The sequence below is a fragment of the Grosmannia clavigera genome, assembly GCF_000143105.1.
Source record: "Grosmannia clavigera kw1407 unplaced genomic scaffold GCSC_113, whole genome shotgun sequence".
In the NCBI taxonomy this organism is placed as follows: domain Eukaryota; kingdom Fungi; phylum Ascomycota; class Sordariomycetes; order Ophiostomatales; family Ophiostomataceae; genus Leptographium; species Leptographium clavigerum.
In genome coordinates, this window is record NW_014040831.1 from 944,663 (window position 1) to 962,515 (window position 17,853).

The 17,853-nt window shown below is 56.1% G+C and overlaps 5 protein-coding genes across 5 annotated transcripts; 3 read left to right on the forward strand and 2 right to left on the reverse strand.

Moving 5' to 3' along the window:
- Nucleotides 1-268: 268 nt before the first annotated feature.
- CMQ_3564 (dihydrodipicolinate synthetase family protein) lies at nucleotides 269-1,387 on the forward strand (the record flags this gene model as incomplete). The annotated part of the gene is made up of 1 exon (XM_014319502.1): nucleotides 269-1,387. The coding sequence occupies one exon, from the start codon at nucleotides 269-271 to the stop codon at nucleotides 1,385-1,387; it is 1,119 nt and encodes a 372-aa protein (XP_014174977.1).
- A 237-nt stretch (nucleotides 1,388-1,624) lies between these two features.
- Nucleotides 1,625-5,319, forward strand: CMQ_4014 (stomatin family protein; the record flags this gene model as incomplete). The annotated part of the gene is made up of 6 exons (XM_014319952.1): nucleotides 1,625-1,862; nucleotides 1,944-2,013; nucleotides 2,074-2,573; nucleotides 2,937-3,633; nucleotides 3,864-4,448; nucleotides 4,536-5,319. 6 exons carry the CDS (start codon nucleotides 1,625-1,627, stop codon nucleotides 5,317-5,319), a joined length of 2,874 nt encoding a protein of 957 aa, XP_014175427.1.
- Nucleotides 5,320-5,516: 197 nt separating this feature from the next.
- CMQ_3587 (endosomal peripheral membrane protein) lies at nucleotides 5,517-11,077 on the reverse strand (the record flags this gene model as incomplete). The annotated part of the gene is made up of 6 exons (XM_014319525.1): nucleotides 5,517-7,441; nucleotides 7,501-7,714; nucleotides 7,777-10,361; nucleotides 10,423-10,803; nucleotides 10,860-10,926; nucleotides 11,000-11,077. The coding sequence occupies 6 exons, from the start codon at nucleotides 11,075-11,077 to the stop codon at nucleotides 5,517-5,519; spliced, it is 5,250 nt and encodes a 1,749-aa protein (XP_014175000.1).
- Nucleotides 11,078-11,495: 418 nt separating this feature from the next.
- CMQ_4128 (ubiquitin-conjugating enzyme) lies at nucleotides 11,496-13,900 on the forward strand (the record flags this gene model as incomplete). The annotated part of the gene is made up of 6 exons (XM_014320066.1): nucleotides 11,496-11,571; nucleotides 11,660-11,739; nucleotides 11,818-12,065; nucleotides 12,749-12,768; nucleotides 12,833-13,017; nucleotides 13,082-13,900. 6 exons carry the CDS (start codon nucleotides 11,496-11,498, stop codon nucleotides 13,898-13,900), a joined length of 1,428 nt encoding a protein of 475 aa, XP_014175541.1.
- Nucleotides 13,901-14,033: 133 nt separating this feature from the next.
- CMQ_3917 (bzip transcription factor) lies at nucleotides 14,034-16,144 on the reverse strand (the record flags this gene model as incomplete). The annotated part of the gene is made up of 3 exons (XM_014319855.1): nucleotides 14,034-14,140; nucleotides 14,220-15,777; nucleotides 15,833-16,144. 3 exons carry the CDS (start codon nucleotides 16,142-16,144, stop codon nucleotides 14,034-14,036), a joined length of 1,977 nt encoding a protein of 658 aa, XP_014175330.1.
- Between the last annotated feature and the right edge of the window lie 1,709 nt (nucleotides 16,145-17,853).

Genomic DNA, 17,853 nt, shown 5'->3' on the forward strand with positions numbered 1-17,853 from the left:
TATCAACGGTGGACTAGGCCAGCACACCGCCGATGCCGGCACCGATGTGGACCACGGGCGAGTGCCGGTGCCTGGTGAATGACGGAAGAACTGAACAGAGACCGGTGTGAATTTCGGGCCACTGCTCTGTTCAGTTGAGAATACATAGCAGTCATTTTAGTTCGGCCAAGGTCATTAGTGGCAATCGGACACTCGGCAGGCTGGCCCGATCTCGGCGGTAAACCCGCCGCTAGCCGATCCCGCGTTATATAACGCCGGCTGATAGGAAATGCTGCGAAGCCGGAGAGCTATGCAACAACGACAGCAGAAGACGACCAGAGACACGCAACAGACAGACGTTGACCACGCTGAACCGAACAGGATGGCGACAACGAAGAAGCCGGCAGTGCCGCCATCGGGCGTATGGGCGCCGGCGGTGACGCTGTTCGACCCGGACACGGACACGCTGCTGCTGGAAGACCAAAAGCGGTACTTTGGCTATCTCGCATCGACGGGGCTGGCCGGGCTGGTGGTGCTGGGCACAAACGCAGAGACGTTTCTGCTGACGCGCGAGGAGCGGACAGCACTGCTAGCAGCGGCGCGTGTGGCCGTAGGCCCCGACTTTCCCATCATGGCCGGTGTCAGCGGTCACAGCACGGCGCAAGTGCTGGAGTACATGGCGGACGCCAAGGCGGCCGGTGCCGATTACGCGCTGCTGCTGCCGCCGGCATACTTTGGTGCCAAGGCGAGCCCGCCGGCGGTGGTGGCGCATTTCTACGACGACGTGGCCGCAGCGGCACCGTTGCCCATTGTGCTGTACAACTTCCCGGGTGTCTGCAATGGCGTCGACCTGGATTCGGACACGGTGGCCGGCCTGGCTCGTCGCCATCCCGGCGTCGTGGTCGGCGTCAAGCTTACGTGCGGCTCTGTTGCCAAGGTCGTCCGTCTGGCAGCCGAGCTGCCACCTGACAAGTTCGCCATTTACGGTGGCCAGGCCGACTTTCTCGTTGGCGCCCTCGCTGTCGGAGCCGCTGGATGTATCTCGGCCTTTGCCAACATCTGCCCCAAGACGGTCGTGCAGATCTACCGTCTCTGGACCGGTCACGCCAGCCGCGCCAGCACGGACGCCCTTCGCCACGACGACAGCCGCTCTGCCGATGTCCGCTCTGCCGACCGTGCTGCCGCCATCGCCCTCCACAAACAGGCTGCCCTGGCTGAGCGCCCCTGCAAGAACGGCATCGCTACGACCAAGTACGCCGCTGCCGTCTACACAGCTGGCCCGGCCGGCATCGCTGATGCCGTCGCCAAAATGCGCCCTCGCCGGCCGTATCTGGAGCCGTCCGAGGCGGAGAAGGATCGCTGTCGGGGGCTGTTGGCCGAGATGGCCAAGGTCGAGGCCGCTCTGTAAAGGCGTTTCTAAATTGAATATGACTAAATTAATATATATAGATATATATCCTATTTAGCACAGTGTCGGGCTTCTGTAAACTCCGGCTGTCTTATTCCGGCTGCCAAAGACCAGTGCTAAACGCCGGCCGGATTATAAAGACTAAATTGCATATGTCATGCTGCTCTATTGCTTGTTGGCTATTTTGTCGTCATTGTCGTCCACCTGTTTACTTGCGCGAATCTGCCCGCTTCGAAAATGTCGTGCGCCGACTGCTATACCGGCTCTGTCCACGAGGGCAAGCCCCGAGGCAAGACCATTGAGCTCCATGGTCTCCAAGCCTATGTCACCGAGCCGACTGGCAATCGTGCCCCCAAAGCCATCATTGTCATTCTCCCCGACGCCTTTGGCTGGGAGTTTGTCAACAACCGTCTCCTGGCCGATCACTACGCCGACAAGGGCGACTACAAGGTCTATCTGCCGGACTTCATGCTGGGTGCGATGCGTCCAACGAAGCCTTCTTTGCTTGGAAACTAGCTACTGACTACAGCTGTCGTCTTGCTTTCATCCCTCACAGGTCGCTCAACTCCAGCCGATGTCATCCCGTCCATGCGTGATCTGATCAGCGGTGGATTGTTGTGGAAGCCGTAAGGCCCTATAGCCTTGTTTCTCCCCCTCAGTTGTGCCCTGATATTCACTACCATCAGCTACTACCTATGCCGCGTTGCCGTCGGCATGGTCCCCTTCCTCCTGACGAACTACATCGGTAAGTCGCATCCGCGGGTGCGCCTCTTTTTTGAGCGTCTGCGAGCGGCCGAGGGCTCCGACGCCCTCATCGCCGCTGCCGGCTTCTGCTGGGGCGGCAAGCACGTGCTGCTCATGTCCCACGACATTGTCCCGCTCATCAATGCCGGTTTCGTGGGCCATCCCAGCTTCTTCAGCCCTAGTGATGTCGCCGCCCCCGTCACGGTGCCCGTGGCCGCTGCTGTGGGCAGCCTCGACCCGACCCTGCCCGCCGCCTCTGTCGATGTTATGCGCAAGGGCCTCGAGGCCGAGACCTTAGCCGAGGCCGTGCGTGGCCAAGTCACCGTCTATGACGGCTGCGGCCACGGCTTCTGCGTCCGTGCCGACTCCACCTACAACGACATCACCAAGCAGGCCTTGGCCTCTGAGGATCAGTGCATCGCCTGGTTCAATGGGCACTTTGGTCTGTAAAGGGGTGGGATTGGCTGAAATACAGATTTGTTACCTGACATCTTGTCGTGTTGTTTAATCGTCAGTTTGATACCAGAGTCGGATGTAGTAGCACAAAAGTTTCTTGAAGACGAGACATCTGTCATAGTTCAACATATTGTCATTCGTCCTGAACTGAAGAGCAGAAAAGAGAAGAGTTGTTATCGTTGACGCGGAGAGAAAAGCAGCCGACTTGCGTGGTAGCGCTTACTTGGTGCAACCTTGTTTGCAGGTGGGGATGGCTGCGTATTAAAGGGCGCTCAGGGCCTGCAATCCAAGTCAAAAACGGTCGTGCTAGTAAAGAACTGTCTCTCTCTGACAATGGATGCGGCTACAGCCGACAGCAGCCTGCCTGAAAACCTCAAGGCCCGGCTCAAGGCGTCGTACGATGCGATTGCGCCGACATACAACGCCTGGACGATCGGGCACTCGCCCATGCGGATGCAGTACCTCGACCTCCTCATTGCACGGCTGCAAAAAGAGACAAGCACAGGCGTCGGGCCTCTGCGCGTGGTGGAGCTCGGCTGCGGCGCCGGCGTGCCCGTGACGGAGCGGCTGCTGACAGCACTGCGTCCGGTGCACGTTATGGCCAACGACCTGTCGTCGACGCAGATCCGCCTGGCCCGGACCACACTGGGAGACCACGGCGAGACGGTGGAGGGTGGTGGCGGCAGCAGCGTGGACTGGCTCGAGGCCGACATGATGTCGCTGGCCTTTTCTGATGCCACGATCGATGCCGTCGTCGGCTTCTACAGCCTCATCCACCTGCCGCGCGACGAGCAGACCGAGCTGCTGGGCCGCATCGCCCGCTGGCTCCGTCCCGGCGGCTGCCTGCTGGCCAACTTTGCCGAGGTGGCGAAACCGGCCATCGTCATGGATCGCTGGCTCCACGACGACGGCTGGATGTTCTGGAGCGGCTGGGGCGTTAACGGGACGCGCGCGCGCATCCGCGAGGCCGGTTTTGATTTGGTCGTCGCCCAGGTCGAGCAGGACGCCGTCGATGCCAACTTCTTCTGGGTGCTTGCACAGACATCGTATGAGGACCATACTACAGAGTAAAATACGGAGTCGATCCAGAGCTGCGTAGATGATTACGTAATTCAAATAAAGCCCCACTTTCCACCAGGCAATTGGCGTATCGCGTCCCTGCCTGATTCGGGTGATGCTGACCTGTCTGCACTTTTCTCTCTCTCGACTCCGTGCCGACATCTCCAGAAGCGTCCATTTCTCCGGCGGACGCCCTCAGCCTCCGAACAAGCGACAGAACCGAGATCCCCTCCTCCACCATGGTGACCGCACTGGCACGGCGGGCAGCGTTGCCGCCGTCCATCTTGGGGCGATGCCGCCCGGCCGCCCTGGCACAGCTCCAGGCTCGGCCTCGATCAGCAGGCCTGATGACGACAGCGATGCCAGCGATGCCAGCGATGACGGCGACAACAGCGGAACGGCCAGCATGGCCATCTCCTGGCCAGCAGCGACGAGCGCTGCAGACGAGCGCAAGACGACAGGTGCCGGGCCCGTCGCCGCTGCTGGGGGCCATTGGCGGGTTTGGATCGTCGTCGGCTATCCCGGCGGCCTACTTCCAGAAGCCGTCGCTGCCGGCCAACACGATCATCCGGTTCGTGCCGCAGCAGACGGCGTGGATTGTCGAGCGGATGGGCAAGTTTGACCGGATCCTGCAGCCCGGTCTGGCTGTGCTGATCCCCTTCCTCGACCGCATTGCCTATGTCAAGTCGCTCAAGGAGATCGCGCTCGAGATCCCTAGCCAGAGCGCCATCACGGCCGACAACGTCACTCTGGAGCTCGACGGCGTGCTCTACACGCGGGTCTTTGACGCCTACAAGGCGAGGTGCGTTTTTGTTCCTTTTTTCTACTCCCTTCCCTCTTTCCCATTCGCTCTGCTCTCTATCTACATCGAACCCGCTAACTCTCCCAGCTATGGCGTCGAGGATGCCGAGTATGCCATCTCGCAGCTGGCCCAGACGACGATGCGCAGCGAAATTGGCCAGATGACGCTGGATCACGTGCTCAAAGAGCGGGCGTCGCTCAACACCAACATCACGGCCGCCATCAACGAGGCAGCGCAGGCGTGGGGCGTCACGTGTCTGCGGTATGAGATCCGTGACATCCACGCGCCCGCCGCTGTGGTCGAGGCGATGCACCGCCAGGTCACGGCCGAACGGTCGAAGCGAGCCGAGATCCTCGAGTCCGAGGGCCAGCGCCAGAGCGCCATCAACATCGCCGAGGGCAAGAAGCAGAGCGTCATCCTGGCTTCCGAAGCCCTGCGCTCCGAGAACATCAACCGCGCGTCCGGTGAGTCCGAGGCGATCCTGCTGCGCGCCACCGCCACTGCCCAGGGCATCGATGCTGTCGCTGCCAGCATCGCTGCCGGCCGTGACGCCGCTCAGAGCGCCGTCTCGCTGTCCATTGCCGAAAAGTACGTCGACGCCTTTGCTCGTCTCGCCAAGGAGAGCACGGCTGTTGTCGTGCCCGGCAACGTCGGCGATATGGCTGGCCTCATTGCCACCGCCCTCGGCGTCTATGGCAAGGTAGGCGAGGCCACCCGTCGGCCCCAGGAGACCGCCCGCGCGCTTCTCAAGACGAGCGACGACACCGAGACCGCCCGCGAACTCAGCTCCCCCCTTTCCCAGGCTTCCAAGAGCAGGGCTGTCCGCGACCATATCGTGGAGGACTTTGACAAGACTACGCAATCGCGGTGATCAGATTTGGGCTTTGAACAGATGAACGTCCTGTATCGATAGTATTCTGCTGTGCGTCGTGCACGCTGGAAGCATCAAATGAAAAATGAAAAATGAAAAGAAAAGGAGAAAAAAGAAAGAAGAAAAAAAAGACATTGTCAACGTCACGTGTATCTCAACTTTCACCCAAAGCAATACATAATCCTTTCTGCTCTTCCCTAAACGCCCAGCTCTGTGCCCACGGCCTCCAGGGCCTCTCCGGCCAGGACCAGCGTCTTGTCATCACCAGCCGTGCCGGCCACCTGCATCGCCTTGAGCAGCAGCGGATACAATCGCAGCAGGTGTTTTCGCCCGTCGCTCTCAACACCGTCCAGTTCTGGGATGGCTCCCGGCTCCGACCGAAGGCTCACCAGCTGTCGCAGGATGCGGTACAGCTCGCGTCGCTGTGACAGCGGCTGTGGCATGTGTCCGCGCAACGGCTGGTCCGATACATACGCCCGAATCGTCAGGGCACAGCGCAGCATCAGATAGCCAGCTGCCGTCTTTGCCAGCCTCACGTGCAGCGCGTGTTCTGTCTCTGTCTTGTCTGCCCTGCCTGCCATCACTGCCGGTGCCAGTGTCATCCCTCTAGGCGGCGCCCGTGGCGTCGGTGGCTGCACCACAATCGACGGCTTCCCGCTCGCATCTTCGTGCGCCTCCACCAACGCAAACAGCTCGTCCAGACAGACACGGCTCATGTCCGCTCTCTTCGTCGGCCGCGGGTCCACCGTCTGGCCGCTGCCCGGCTTGTACAGCCTGCTCAGGTTCGCCGCAACCACATCGTCCGTTCCAGAGGGCCCGTAGAGAAGCGATGCATCTGCTGCTGATGGCGCGTGCACAATCGATATCCGGAACAGGCCCTCAGCATATGCCTTTCTCGTTCTCTCGGCCACCGCCCCCGATCCAAGCGACGGGATGATAAGCTCGCGCAGCTTTCGAAACGCGCTGATGTCGAACTGCTGGTCGTCTGCAATCACGCTGTCCTCCACTGCCGCTTCCTCCAGCTTGGCGCTGATGATCCCGTTCGCCACCGTCACCACTGCGTCCCATGCGTCCTGGAATGCCTTCTTCGGCACCGTCTTCGCCTTCAGGTGCGGCAGCGTGATTTCCAGGATCGCAAGCGTCGCCTTCACCGCCTCCTTCCACGGCTGAATGCTCTTCGTCACGATTCGGAACCCGTATTTTAGCCCAATCGGCTTCGCCAGCGCCGTGAGTGCTCGAGAAAACGCCCCGCTGCTGAAGATGTCCGGCTCCGATGCATTCTTCATAATGTGGTAGTGGAGGATTGGCATGCTTGCCTTGGACATGGCCACAAATGTTCGCTTCGGCTGCACCGACGCCTCCGGCAAGTCAAACGCCATCGACACAAAGTCCGCAAGCAACAGAATCACCGCAGAAGGCACCCCGTGGATGTCCGTCCGGACAATCTTCAGCACCTCCAGAATCTGCCCTTGCAACGGTGTCGTGTATTCAATGTCGTTGGCGTAGCTTCCCGGACTCGCCCAGATCATCGCGTCACGCAGAAGCCCGAGCATCTGCTGAATTGTCTCTAGGTCCATGTCTGCACGCATCAGCCGCTCGATCTCCAGAAACGTGTTCACCCACGACAAAAGACATTTCTGGTTGTCTTCTGCCTTTGCTGTATCTGCCACCGGCTCCGACGCTGGAACGCCGCGGGACCAAAGTTCCCATGCCAGCCTGACTGCCTGACTGCTAAACGACCGCCGCGCTCGTCCGTCGCTCTTCGACAGAATGCTCGTCAGGCTTCCAAAAACCGCCGTGCTGACGTCGAGCGCCCTGAAGTCCAGCATCGTTGCAAGGTGCTCGAGCAGGTCTTGCCACAGCGACGGAAACACCTCGTGCGGTACCAGCACTTCCAGGTAGTTGGATAGCAGTTCCGAAACCCCGTTGACAATCACAACAGCTGTTTCGTTCCATTCTGTAAAAGTCGCCGTACCCGCACCGTTTTCGCTCGTTATCTGCAGCTGCTCCTCCGTCGACGACAGCAGCTTGAATATAACCGCCCGGATGCATACCGCCCAAGACTCCGCACTGAGGCTATTGCCGTAGGCGTGAATTATACGTAGCAGTGTCTGAACAGCACCTGGACACTGCAGTCAGCGTTTGGTGCAAGAAAAACACAACATTTCGCTAGAGACCTACTGTTTCTCAGCTCCAACCGATGGTCCGTCGTCACCGCAGTGAGCCGCAACAAGAGCAGCATCCACAGAGCAGCTCCAGACCCTGGGTGCGACGTGTTATACGCCAGCTTCACCAGTGCGTCGTCGCTCGGTCCTCCTTCCATCGCTGCCGTGATCGACATCGAGCTGTTGCGGCTCAACAAGAAGTCCGATATGGTCCAATAGAATGTCACCGTCTGTCACAAAAACTATGTTAGCCGCTGCATCGCGCAAGGGGTGCACACGGGTCGAAACGCACAGTCAGGGCAACGTTGAGATCGTCATCTTGGGAGCAAAACTTGTACAGGCTGTCGACAAGGTTGAGGTAACAGGTATTTGGCAGCGACGGAAGAAAGTCCGAACATATCAGCTGCAAGGAAGCGAATGACGACTTGATCAACCGCACTGATCTTGTCTTGAGCACTTTTCCTCGTTTATTCTCCTGCTCCACAAATATGGAGTCGATAGACTTGAAAACCACAGTCCACCCATTCGTAAGCGTCTCGCCGCTGTCCTCGAGGAGGCTCTTCAGTCCGTCGAGGAGCGCTTTGTGTATGTCGATGTCGATGGCTTGAGTAGCTACCGATCCTGCACGGTCCTCTCGTTGTAGTGGCAGAAGCGAGCCTTTTAGTGCTTCCAGAAGCCGGAGCTGGATCTCGCCACGTACGTCTTCTTCTGCCGTTGAGACCGCTGCCGTGGCTTCAAGAATAAGCCGCACCAGCGTTTCCGCAGCACGCATTCGAACGGTTGCTGCTGCTGCCGTCGAGCTGAGCGCGCCGACCAACTCGCCAATGAGTGGTGTCCAACCCGACACGTCTGGTGGGTTGTACAAGAGTCTCTCAATATTGATCGATGCAACGTCTCCCAGTTTGGCCAATACAAACTGGTCTTCCTGGCTGGAGCCTGACACTGGCGCAGACGAAATGCTCATCACCCTTTGGTGCTTAACAACGGGTGTTCTGAGAGTTGCCCCCTTTGCAGGCTTCAGTGTCTCTCCGATCGGAGACGTTGGCGATTGCGGCCGGCCTCCGGCCTGCGGTGTCGCAGACTCCGTCCGTTTCTCCAGGAGGCTACATATGGCCACGACAATCGAAACAAACGCCTCGTTGGGGAAGTCCACTGTGCTCTCAAAAAGGCGAGACGCAGCCGTCTCAACAGACTTGATTTCCGAGCCGAAATTCATCAAAAGCGTATTGGCCTCAGCTTCGGCCAGTTGATCGGCCAATCTCACAGCTGCTGGCATTCGCCCTGGCGTCTTCCCGGAACAGAACAGAACAAAGTCGGCCTGTTGTAAAGTTTCCAGCACAATCTGCCAGGCTGATTCCAATGTAGGGCCCAGAGCAATGCCGAGGTTTAACAACGCTCGAAGACACAGAAGATTTCTCGTGTTTAGAGCCGTAACACCAACATCCGCCGACGACTGTCGTGGCTTGTCAGATGCTGAGTTCTGACTCACCAGGCTGTCAACGCTGAGTAAGCCACGGGCATTGCTAAATATACTGCTGCCATCGGCACCTGCAGACGTCGGCGTCGACGGCCGGGGGCCCGCGTTAAGACACGCTGTGAGCACGTTTGGAGGAACGGCTGCTTTCCCGAGCGTTGTGAGAAAAGCATCCCGTGGGGTGTTCAGTTGCAATAATCCGGCCACATGCGTGAATCTCTGGAATGCTCGCACCAAGCTGTGATAATACTCCGAATCCAATGCCGAGTACAGGAATGTCGAGCAGGTTGCTAATATAGCAGGCCAGCAGCTGTCCATCATTTCTGCACATGTCTTCACCTCCGAGTACTGAGGGTGCTCCTTCAGCAAAAGAGGGTTCAGGGGAACAGGATTTTTTTTGAATGATGCCGACCGTTCTAGGCCGCTGGACACGTCATCTCTCGACGATCCACCTGCAGCAGTAGAAGCCGAGCTGCTCTCCAACTTCGCGCTCTTCTTCCGACCGCGGCCCTCGCCTGGAACAGTAAGGGGGAGAATAAACTTTGCCAAGCCTTCCGATAAGGACGTGATGCAAGCCAGGATCAGACTGAAAATATACGAATCTGGTATTGTAAGAGGCTCAGCTTTGTCTAGCTGGTCGATACAAGGCGTTCGTATTGCGCTCCACTGTGAGCTGATGCCCGTGCTGTTCGTCTCGGACGTGACAGAACCGCCGATGATGCCGCCGCTTGCCTCAAGCACCGCCTGGTCTGCCGTCGAGCCGCCACCCACGCTTGATCCGGCAACGGGAATGGTCGACTGGTGTCCAAGGCCAATCACACTGGGTCGCTCGGTAGACGCCCGGACAAAAGTTGCGAGCAAGTCTTGTAAAATATTCTTCTCTCCTTCTTTATCGTCGTATAGCGTGTATATTAGACGCAACAGACTTGGGTCAAAAAATATCCCCTTGAAAGCTTCCAAACAGAGCACTCTTTTCCACAAGACCGTTTCTTGATCAAGAACGTAGGCCAAGGTCGAAAGCCCTTCGCAGCTCTCAACAGCCAAGAGCGTCATATGCCGCCGAAGGACGGTGTACATAACACGAACGAGGCGAACGGCAGTAGGGAAATTTGGCCTCCCTGTGAGACTCTTCGTTATAAATGGCATGACTCTCGAGCGAAGAATCTGTGTCTGTTCCGGATGGGACGCAAATATGGACGGATGATTAGTCAAGACAGATTCGATGAGCTCTAAGCCGAATGTCTGCGAGAGGTTGGAAAACCTCAAGTACTCGGGACGACCAGATGCCGTCAGGAGACAAATATCATTGAAGACAAGATATGCATCCATCGCAGCAGCATGAAGCGGAATTCTGCCATCTTGCAGTGGCGCATCGCCAACCGGTTGCGTCTGAGGGGGGGATTCTGCAGTCGACGATTAGTATAGGTTCTTCGCCCCGTCATTTATATAGATATGGAGGCTCACTATCTTCAGCTACGACTTTGTCGAAAACCGAGATGAGAAGCTGTTGGAGCGTAGCAGAGGCAGTATTGTTGACCACAACATTCTTGCTTGTCTGGAGGACAAAGCATATGTTCAGTGTAGTAATAAGCAAGTCGCCCGACACCTCGTTGGCATAGTTTTGAAGCAGGGTCGGGAGCGACTGCAGAATCCGAAGCTGGACATCTAGCCCACCGGCGGAAGACTCTCGAATCGCTTGAAGGACCTGGTCCAGTCGCGTGTGCGGAACTCCTTTTGCAGCAATGAGCCGCTGCAGGCAAACGATGGCGATGCCTGTGAACTTGACATTGCGCGTGCCGCAGGCGATGATGAACGGGTTCACAAAGTTCGTGCACTGGGAGAGTTCTGCAGGGCCATGGTTAGTCAAAGTCGTCGTACAAGAAGAACGGAGCGGCCAGTACCTGCTCCAATGTGCGCCTCGGAGCTGTCTCTGAGGCTTCTTAGCTCCTCCAGAGACTTTTCGGAAGCCTTTGAACCTTGTCAGCCACAGTCCCCTAGCACGTCCTGTCTCCGGAACAGGAAAAAGGAGGGCGCGTCGCACCAGTTTGAGATCATTGTGCTTGCGCTTGCTCTCCTGAATGAGGTTGCCGAGCTCGGAATTGAGAAGCTGGGCCGTCATCTTTTCCGCGTTGTAAGTATAAAGGCCCTCGACATAGTGGAAGGTTTCCGGTTGCGTTCAATCAGCTGGCGACAAGACTGGGGCGATCAGCGAGAGCGGTAGCCGTTGTTTCATAGGAAGCGTCGCATCCAGAAGTACTTGGTGAGAGCTATTGGCAATAGAAGCTTGGACGTGCATACGTAGCCCCATGGAGCCGATTACGCGGCAGAATTGAACACCGCCTTTAGTCAGGCCGCCCAACCCCGCCACGCTGGAGATGAAAATGGTCATCCTACAGCCTTCTATTGCTAGGACCGTCCGATATAACATTACCTGTCGACATTTGTGGATGCTTTTATCGTTACCACCAGAAATCCCTATATATATACACCAGATACAAAGTATCCAGTAGGAACCTGCACTGATTGCATTCGGCACAATGGCGGTCGCACAAGTTCCGCGCAACTTCAAGCTCTTGGCCGAGTTGGAGAAGGGCGAGAAGGGGCTGGGCGCAGGTACGACATCCACGGATCTGCCATGGGTCTTGCAGGGCGCTGCGAAATGTCCTCTAATCACGGTCCTCCGATGCTAACAGGATTACAGGCGCATGCTCGTATGGCTTGGAGGATCCTGAGGACATCTTGATGACAAACTGGCGAGGCACAATCTGGGGACCACCACACGTAAGTGCCAGATGAACAAGCCTTCCAGACCGTACTTGCGGTCGATATTAAGGCGCTGACGCCGTCATTTGGTCGCAGGGTAACCACGAGAACCGGATATACGAGCTTAAGATGAACTGCGGCGAAAATTACCCCAAAGAGCCACCCACGATCTATTTCGTCAGCCAGATCAACCTGCCGGGTGTCAATAACGTCGATGGCCTTGTGGACAAGAACTGTATCGGTATTTTGCGCGACTGGACGGCCATCGCGGCGCAGTTGTCACGAAACCCGCGGCCGAAGGAGGACCCTCTTAGCCTTGAGACTGCTCTGATCTCCATACGGAAGTACGCTTTTTGGTATAGGACCTGACAGTTGTGAGACTCACTGGCTAACAAACTCTTACTAGATACATGGAAGAGAACAAGAAACTTCCGCAACCTCCCGAGGGCTCTCGTTATGCCGTGTATAAGGACACCATTTAAAGTAGTTACCAAGCCACTGCGAGAGCTCCGGGAGCTCCGGGATAAGCCCGAGGAGATAGGAGGTCCGACGACGACGATACCGGAAGGGGCAACACAGCGGGTGCGGGCATTTCAGATGGCGTCTTCGCTGTTTTACGGCTTTTTGTGCTGCTTAGACAGTTTCATTCAAACATCCAGTTTTATCGGCCACCACATATTTCTACTATCTCTGCTTTCTTCCCCGGTGCACTTTCACAGATGAATGCAAATGACCGAATGGATACGACACCATGATGCCACCTCCGTAGTGTACCTCGTTCATCTTGTGGTGACCCTGCAGCATGGAATCCGACGTCGTAGCAGCGGATTCTAGAACGATTCGGTGGGGCACTAATAGTATGACGCGTGCCCCTCTGGCGCTCACGTGCCGACGTTTAATCTTTGCTCTGGCGAAAAAGTGCAGTCAACATCGACGAATGCAACCTTTGGCCTCAGTGCTGCCGCAATCACCACTGGCCTCGTCGGATTGCCAGATGAATGCCTTCATTCTTCATTCCCGCCCGCAGTTCGCGGCATCGAACAGCATGTCCGTCTCCCCGTGCACAGCAAATAGCTCGCAGTCGTCTTTGCCTGTCTAACATGATCGACAGGCTTTGCGCTCTACAAAGCCCTGCTCAAACAGGCAGCTCAAGTCCCTCTTTTAGATAAAGCAGGGTCTTCGACTTCGGGCCCGCCGATTCCTCCTATTCAAAAATTGATCCGGAACACATTTGAGCTGAACCGTGGGGACACGAGTCCCCGACTGGTTCTTGGAGCGTTGAACAATGGCTACAAGGTGCGATAATGGTCGAGGCTGTCTTCTGTTCCCTCAGAGCGAGAATTGACCCGCCGATATATAGTTCCTCAACCTCTTAGCTGAGGCGCAGACACCCTCGTCACCGGCGCATGCATCAATACTAGCATTTCTCCGGAAACCGATCGCCGCCGAAACCATTGCGAAGTCCACAAAGGCACCACGAACGAGATCGAAAAACAGGAAACGGACAACCCTGCCTTCTGCACCACACCCAGACACGGTGCCCCTCCTCACACGGAGGACCATACCGGGCTCAGAAGAGTCCTCACCCGATAATCAGTTCACCTTCCAGCACTACGAGTACGTCTCGACGGCACGGCCGCGACCGCTTTCCGAACTGAGCCGCACCATAGACGGGCGGCGACGCGTGCCCAGGCTGGCGACTGATGCCACCGGCCTGCCGTTTCTGCGCCTAGGGCGGCCCCAGTCACCCGTGTTGTCACGGGTGATCCGGCAAAAGGGCCGCAAGAGACGCGACCGCATGCAGCTCGCCAGTGAGCTGCAGCGGGACGAACTCGATTTTGCGGCACAAGAGGACCTGTGGGAGGCTTCCGTAGAGAAGCTGCTGTCGGATGAGAGGCAGGAGAGCGGTTTCGGACAAGGAAGAAGAGAACCGACTTATGCCCAGGGTGTGTCGGCTGGCATCAACTATCTGAACGCGAAGCTGAACACGGAGATGGCCGACATGCTGGCGCGATCGAGAGCTATGCTACGAATTGTCGACGAGGAAAAGGCCCTCGCAGAGAAGGAAGCGGAGATTGAAAAGAGGCTAAAAAAGAACGAAGAGAGGACGCGTTACCCATCAGCGATAGCACAGCATGACGACGGTGTTGTGCAACCCGGCGGCGGTGAACCTGCATAATTTTATCTCGTTTAAATGGAGTATTGTAGATGGAGTACTATGATGTCAATTGATAAATCGCTAAATACAAACCCAACCAACGCCCCAGTTCCTTAGTACGTGATATGTGTTTTGTTTTATGTGAACAATTTTGTTATGAAGCAGCCTGTACAGTCTGGGCGGCCTTCCAGAATGCGTCGTTTACGTCAGATGGTCGGAAGCCTGGCGACCGGATAATGCAAGTAGCCCGCACGGAAAGCTCTGCGGTTTATTGTATTAGCGATGATGCTCTGCTGTCGTATCTTACACTTTACAGCAACGCTTTAATAATGGTGCTTACCTTCAACAAAGCGATCCACGTCCAATGCTACAGCACGACGGGTAGCCGAGTCGGATCTGCTAGATCTGCTGGAGCAAGAAGGGCTCAGGCCAGGCGGGTGGGACAATTGGACGAAGTCGATAGACGTTGCTCCAGTATGCTGCGAGGGCGCCTGTCTCTGCGTAAACATGAGCATGGATTGCAGGGCATCCTCGCGAGCATATGCGTTACTGTCATTGCCGCCCACAGGGACCGTGCTGTCATTGCCGCTGTTCCAGTCGAAAGGTGCATCCCGCGGACTGCTGCCGGGGCTGTGTGATATGGCCTTGGCCACAACGGATTTGTCTTTGTAATTATCGACGCCCCCAAAGTCATCCGCATCCACTTCGACGATGATACGCTCGGACCCGGCGGGAATGTGCACGCCCCGTTGGCGCAGGTAGAGCTCGGTGCCGTGGCAGTCGTAAAAGGAATTTTCGAATCCGGGGATGTCGGTACAGCTCCAGAGCTCAGGGTCATGTTCCTCGGCTTCGATCTTACGGGCCCTGTCGGAAGTGAAGGGCCAGCAGTCGTCTTTTTCCTCGATCGGCCCCCAGCGTTCAGTTGATAGCGTGGCATTTAACGGCTGGTCCAGTCCATGGAAAACTCGCTTTCGAATCTTCTCGATCGGCTCGAACATGACGCACAGGCCAAAGAGGCGGGCGAACTCGTGCGGTGGCGGATTCGGGGAAGACAGCAACACGTATGCTTTCTCGAGGGCGGTCCGCAGCAGACGGAGACCAAAGGTCCCTTCGAGGGAAGCAAACGACTTTGGGAGAGTCAGTCCCCCATAGAGATTGACTGGAATGGCACCCAATCCGTTGGATGTATTTGGAACCGGTGTGTTCCGACCGGAAAATGGGAACATCGGCATTGCATGGCCGCCAAAGTGAAACGATTCGTTGTTGGTGTAGTAGTTTGGAGTCATCGACATGAGTGAGTTGCTGCTGCTGCTGCTGCTGCTAGGCACAGTCGTCGCTAAGCCAACACTGTTGTCATACACCGTCTGCTGGCCCGAGTACATGGTGCTCTCGGTCAGCTCCGGAGACTCGACAACGACCCCTCCGTAGAGCTGGGTTGGCCGCTTTCGCGTGTCGTCTGCTGTGTTCATGTGATGCGAGATGGGCATAACCTGCTCAGCCGAGCTGGACCTCTCTCGTGTCGAGTAGCCAAACACTTGCACAGCATCCGCAATAACCTGCTGTTCCTTGGACATGCTGGTGGTTGTCGTAGGCTGCCGGACGGTAGCGGTCATGTCGCCGGCGTCTTCGTCCTCGTCGTTGTCGTCATCTTCGTCTCCACTGGCTCGCCGGGCAAGATCTAAGAAAACCTCTGTGGTGCTGTGAAGCTGCCGAGCGAAGCCTGGATGTTGATCGACCAGGCCGTAGCTGATCGCTGCGTCATTGAGATTCATAAAAGCATTGCTCATGGCCTCATTCGCTTCCTTCAAGGCCTGCACCTTCTTCTTGAGAAGCATGATGGCGTTCTCTCTCCGGCTCCGGTAGGCCCGTTGGGCCAGTCGGATTTGTGTTCGCCGTCTCTGTTCCGACTTTGTCAGTAGGTACAAAGCAGTCGGGGAGCAGAGCTGTGCATACGTCGGCTGCGGTAACGTCCTTGACGGCCACTCTCGGACGGCCTCGTGCCCGCTTCTTTTCCTGCTCGCCATCTTCACCACTAGCGGTGGAAGCGCGTTTCAGTGTCTCTTTCATAGCCGAAGGGACCTTGGAAAATGCAGCGATGGTCGAGTCTATGCCAGCGACTTGCTGCGCACTTAGGGCGGCCTGGAGACTGTCGGGTGCGTCTCTGCAGATCTCTTGTTGTGTGGATCTTCGAATTCGACCCGCCTTCGGAATCCGGCCACCGATGTTGAATTGCTCTGCATTCAGAATAGCAAGATCCGGCTGCATGAGTGGCATAATATTTGGGGGTCGGGGCCCCCCTTTCAAGGCTTAAATTGGGGCTGAATCGGAGAAGTTGAAGGATTGTTATCATGGATTATTGGCTGGCAGCAACATTAGAGCAGCAAACAGACTGGAGGAAGGAAAAGGGATTACTCCGTAGAAGGGAAACGGAATTGTTGGCTCAATCAGCACACCAGTGCTAGTCTTAGCGTGCCTCGATTTGTCAGCTATGAATGCAGGTGAACCGGAGCGATATTTAATGATTAGTGAACAAGCGCCGACAGGCCGACCAGTAGCTTCGCACCTATGCTACTGGTTCTTTGTTAGCCAATGTCTTACCATTACTAGCAATCGTCAAGTGCCGTGAAACGCGCATTGGGCCATTTCCTTTGGAATCATTTGATTGTGACGTGACGTCATAATTCACCACATCGGTACTCGTACACACGTATCTTATTGGCGCTTCGTTGAACGGCGACGCAGCAGACGATACCAAATCCCATCAAAAACAACAAGTCCTGTGGCTGCTGCCGTTCCGCTCTACGGCCACGGTTATCAAACTACCCGAAAAGCAATGGCTCTTGCCACGTGTATGAACGGCGATGGTAAAACCTGACGGATGTAGCCGGGCGGTGCTCGTAAGCACGAGGTGCGGTACCATCTCCTGGATTGCAGGTTCTGTTTCGTAAGCAACCGTCGTGCCGTAATCTCCCATGATGGTGCATCGGGGGCCAAATGAGGGGTACGGAAAGCTCAACATTGCCGGTGACCCTGGTGGCTTAAACTGAACCACAGCAGCCGTACGGAGTACTCCGTATTATTGGGTAGCAATCAACCTTATTTGATTGAGGATCCAGAGATCAGGCCAGCAGGTAAAATTGACTTCTATGGCAGAGCTATCTCAAGGCAACCTCGAGAAGCCGGTTGATGCAGCCTTGCCTATCAAACCAATTCAGCTCTGGGGCAGACAGTTTGCCAGAGAATTCCGGATAGGGAGATGTTCCTCGAATATTAGGGCTCATTTTACAGTATCCAAATCCAAGTTCCAGATATCCATTTCAGGAAACTGCAGGGAGAAATACATGCAGCATAAGCATTGTACTCCGTACGTAATTTTTACTGAAGTGTCGAGCTCAGCAGCCGTTACGGCAAGGCAGGTCTAAATACTGAAAAATCACACGTGATTTTCGACGCCCGGTTAGCTCAATCGGTAGAGCGTGAGACTCTTAATCTCAAGGTTGCGGGTTAGTGACTTCTTTCAAGCAGTTTAGAAAACAAAGCACCGGCTAACGGACCCTGAAGGTTCGACCCCCGCATCGGGCTCAATTCCTGATGCGCCTGTCCTACAGGCACTTAGATTCCAGACCTTTTTTTTTCGTCTTTTTGTCTATGATGTTTGGTCTACTATTCGCATGCCTCTTGCCATCTGGGTGCACCTCTGTGACTCAGCTTGTCAGATGTTTTTGACATTAGAAAAACGTAAAATTGTGACTTATACTGGTGAGTCAAAACGACAACACGGAAATGCATGTTTCACCCGCTCAGATTTTCTATACACGAACCATACGATCGAAGCAGAGGTCGAAAAGTGGCTCATCAACATGATTTGCCATGTTTGATTCGTGGCAAAGAAATTTTCACTTAACATTCCACATACATACTTGGATCCACCCAATCCAGTTAGCTCTAGAGGAATGGCGTAATGAATGCTCATC